This window comes from Limulus polyphemus, unplaced genomic scaffold (genome assembly GCF_000517525.1).
Source record: "Limulus polyphemus unplaced genomic scaffold, Limulus_polyphemus-2.1.2 Scaffold0, whole genome shotgun sequence".
Taxonomy (NCBI): Eukaryota; Metazoa; Arthropoda; class Merostomata; order Xiphosura; family Limulidae; genus Limulus; species Limulus polyphemus.
In genome coordinates, this window is record NW_013665610.1 from 3172949 (window position 1) to 3175166 (window position 2218).

The window sequence follows — 2218 nt, forward strand, 5'->3', positions numbered from 1 at the left end:
GCTTTCAGTCATGTCAGCATACTAGAGGAAGGGGGGGGGCATTATGTACAAAGAGATCTTGTATGAATTCGCTTTCAGTCATGTCAGCATACTAGAGGAAGGGGGGGGGCATTATGTACAAAGAGATCTTGTATGAATTCGCTTTCAGTCATGTCAGCATACTAGAGGAAGGGGGGGGGCATTATGTACAAAGAGATCTTGTATTAATTCACTTTCAGTCATGTCAGCAAAAGCTATGGAAGTAAATATTTGCAATAAAACAAGAACTTCAGTTAAGTATGTTAATTACTTGCTACTTACCTTCCACAAAATTATGATAACGATTATAAGTAGAAGAATGCCACAAGCCACAGACACTATAATGATCCAAATTGGGACTTCTTTCTCTATTTCAGAAACAAGTTTGTCTGGATAAGCTTTGGTTTCAGCCTAAAAACAGAAAGATGGATTCATTTTTTATAGAAAAGCGTTTCCAAAAAACCAAATCTAAAACTTCTTTATATAAAGTTTATAAATATCCAGTTTAGGTAACTAGATTTTTAGCTACGCTTTAGCTGTACACAAACACCCTTAAAATGTTATGTAAATAATTAAGAGTTACACACAAATATGTATTCAATTCCCAAAACATTTTATAACTGTCATGATTTCAAGTTTCTGATACTAAACTCTTCCAAAATAATTTTACAAAGTTTTTAATAGTAGTTTGTTTAATAGTGTGTGCAGATTGCCATACAACTCCACTGCTGTATGTCAAATTAATTTCCACTGTTTGTTTGTTTTGTTATGAGTTTCGCGTAAAGCTACACCAGGGCTACCTGCACTAGCCGTCCCTAATTTAGCAGTGTGAGACTAGAGGGAAGGCAGCTAGTCATCACCACCCACTGCCAACTCTTGGGCTACTGTTTTACCAACGAATAGTGGGATTGACCGTCACATTATAATGCCCCCACGGCTGAAAAGGAAGAGCATGTTTGGTGTGACAGGGATTTGAACCCGCGACCCGCAGGTACAAGTCGAGCGCCCTAACCACCTGGCCATGCTGGGCCTTAATTTCCACTACATAAACTGTTTATAAATTTTTGAAGCTTTTACTCAATCTTTGTCATATAAATTACTAACACTAATTATAAAGTCAAACCCTACTAGTTAATTTCTGAAATTCAAGAGCATAGTTAAAATAAATTAAAACACTAGATTTTATGTTGAAGAAGTTAAAGAGAGAAAAAAATAAAATTAACATTATAAAAATAAAGTTTGTCATCAAATATGTATAGTATGAAAGAACTTATTTTACAAAAGTTAAGCTTCAATCTTTCTTACTTACAGCTTAAATAAGCAAGTATATATTTTGTGTATGCTACATCTGTACATAAACTTACAGAAGCTAGATAAAGAATAATCTTTTCTCTCACTTTCCGCTTGTTCCATATCCAGCTAAATGGACAAGTATTTTACAAGTTATATGATGTATTGTTTTTTGTTAAGCACAAAACTACACAATAGGCTATCTGTACTGTACCCACCACAAATACTGAAACCCAGATTTTAGCAGTGTGAGCCCTCAGACTTACCACAGAAGGGCTTATATGATGTAAAAATATGGAAAGAGAAACACACTGCAGTGAAATAAAAACAATTAAGTTCCATAAAAATGTCCATAAATTTTCACGTGGCTCTCTATTTGATTAATAAGAAGAATACTTTACTTTTCTTTTTATCACATACAATATGTACATATCAATGAAAAATAAACATATGAAAATAAAGAAGTTTCTATGAAGCTTAATCTATTTATTTGTGGAAAAACTCCTTAATAACTGTGACCAAAAGTTTCTATATATATTAATAAATATAAATAAACAAAACACAAAAAGGTAAAATTGATATTAGAAGTCTATCTCAATCATAATTTTATATTAACATATATCTTAAATCAACAACTTATTGAACATAACGCAAAAACATAATGTCCTGCAATGCTATTGTACTTTTGTCACAAACAAGCAATAACATAGATACTAAAAAAGTTAAATAAATGATAATATTAATCCTATATGCATAAAGTAGCACTCAATGAATATTAATCAGTTTGTCTATGAACATCAGTTAATATCCAATCTTTTAATTTTTTTTAACTCTCTGCAATTGTATTTATATTCCATAACTCCCTGAAGAGTTGGTTCATTATATATATTGTATTTCATTCTCTTTTACT

At 31.7% G+C, this 2218-nt stretch overlaps 1 protein-coding gene across 1 annotated transcript in view; it reads right to left on the reverse strand.

The window, feature by feature from the left end:
* Nucleotides 1-2218, reverse strand: part of LOC106467741 (integrin alpha-PS1-like) — a 166684-nt gene that overhangs the window by 1918 nt on the left and 162548 nt on the right. Inside the window, exon 26 of the mRNA XM_022384911.1 lies at nt 301-429. Coding sequence (XP_022240619.1) covers nt 301-429 — 129 coding nt within the window. The remainder of the gene's footprint in view (nt 1-300; nt 430-2218) is intronic.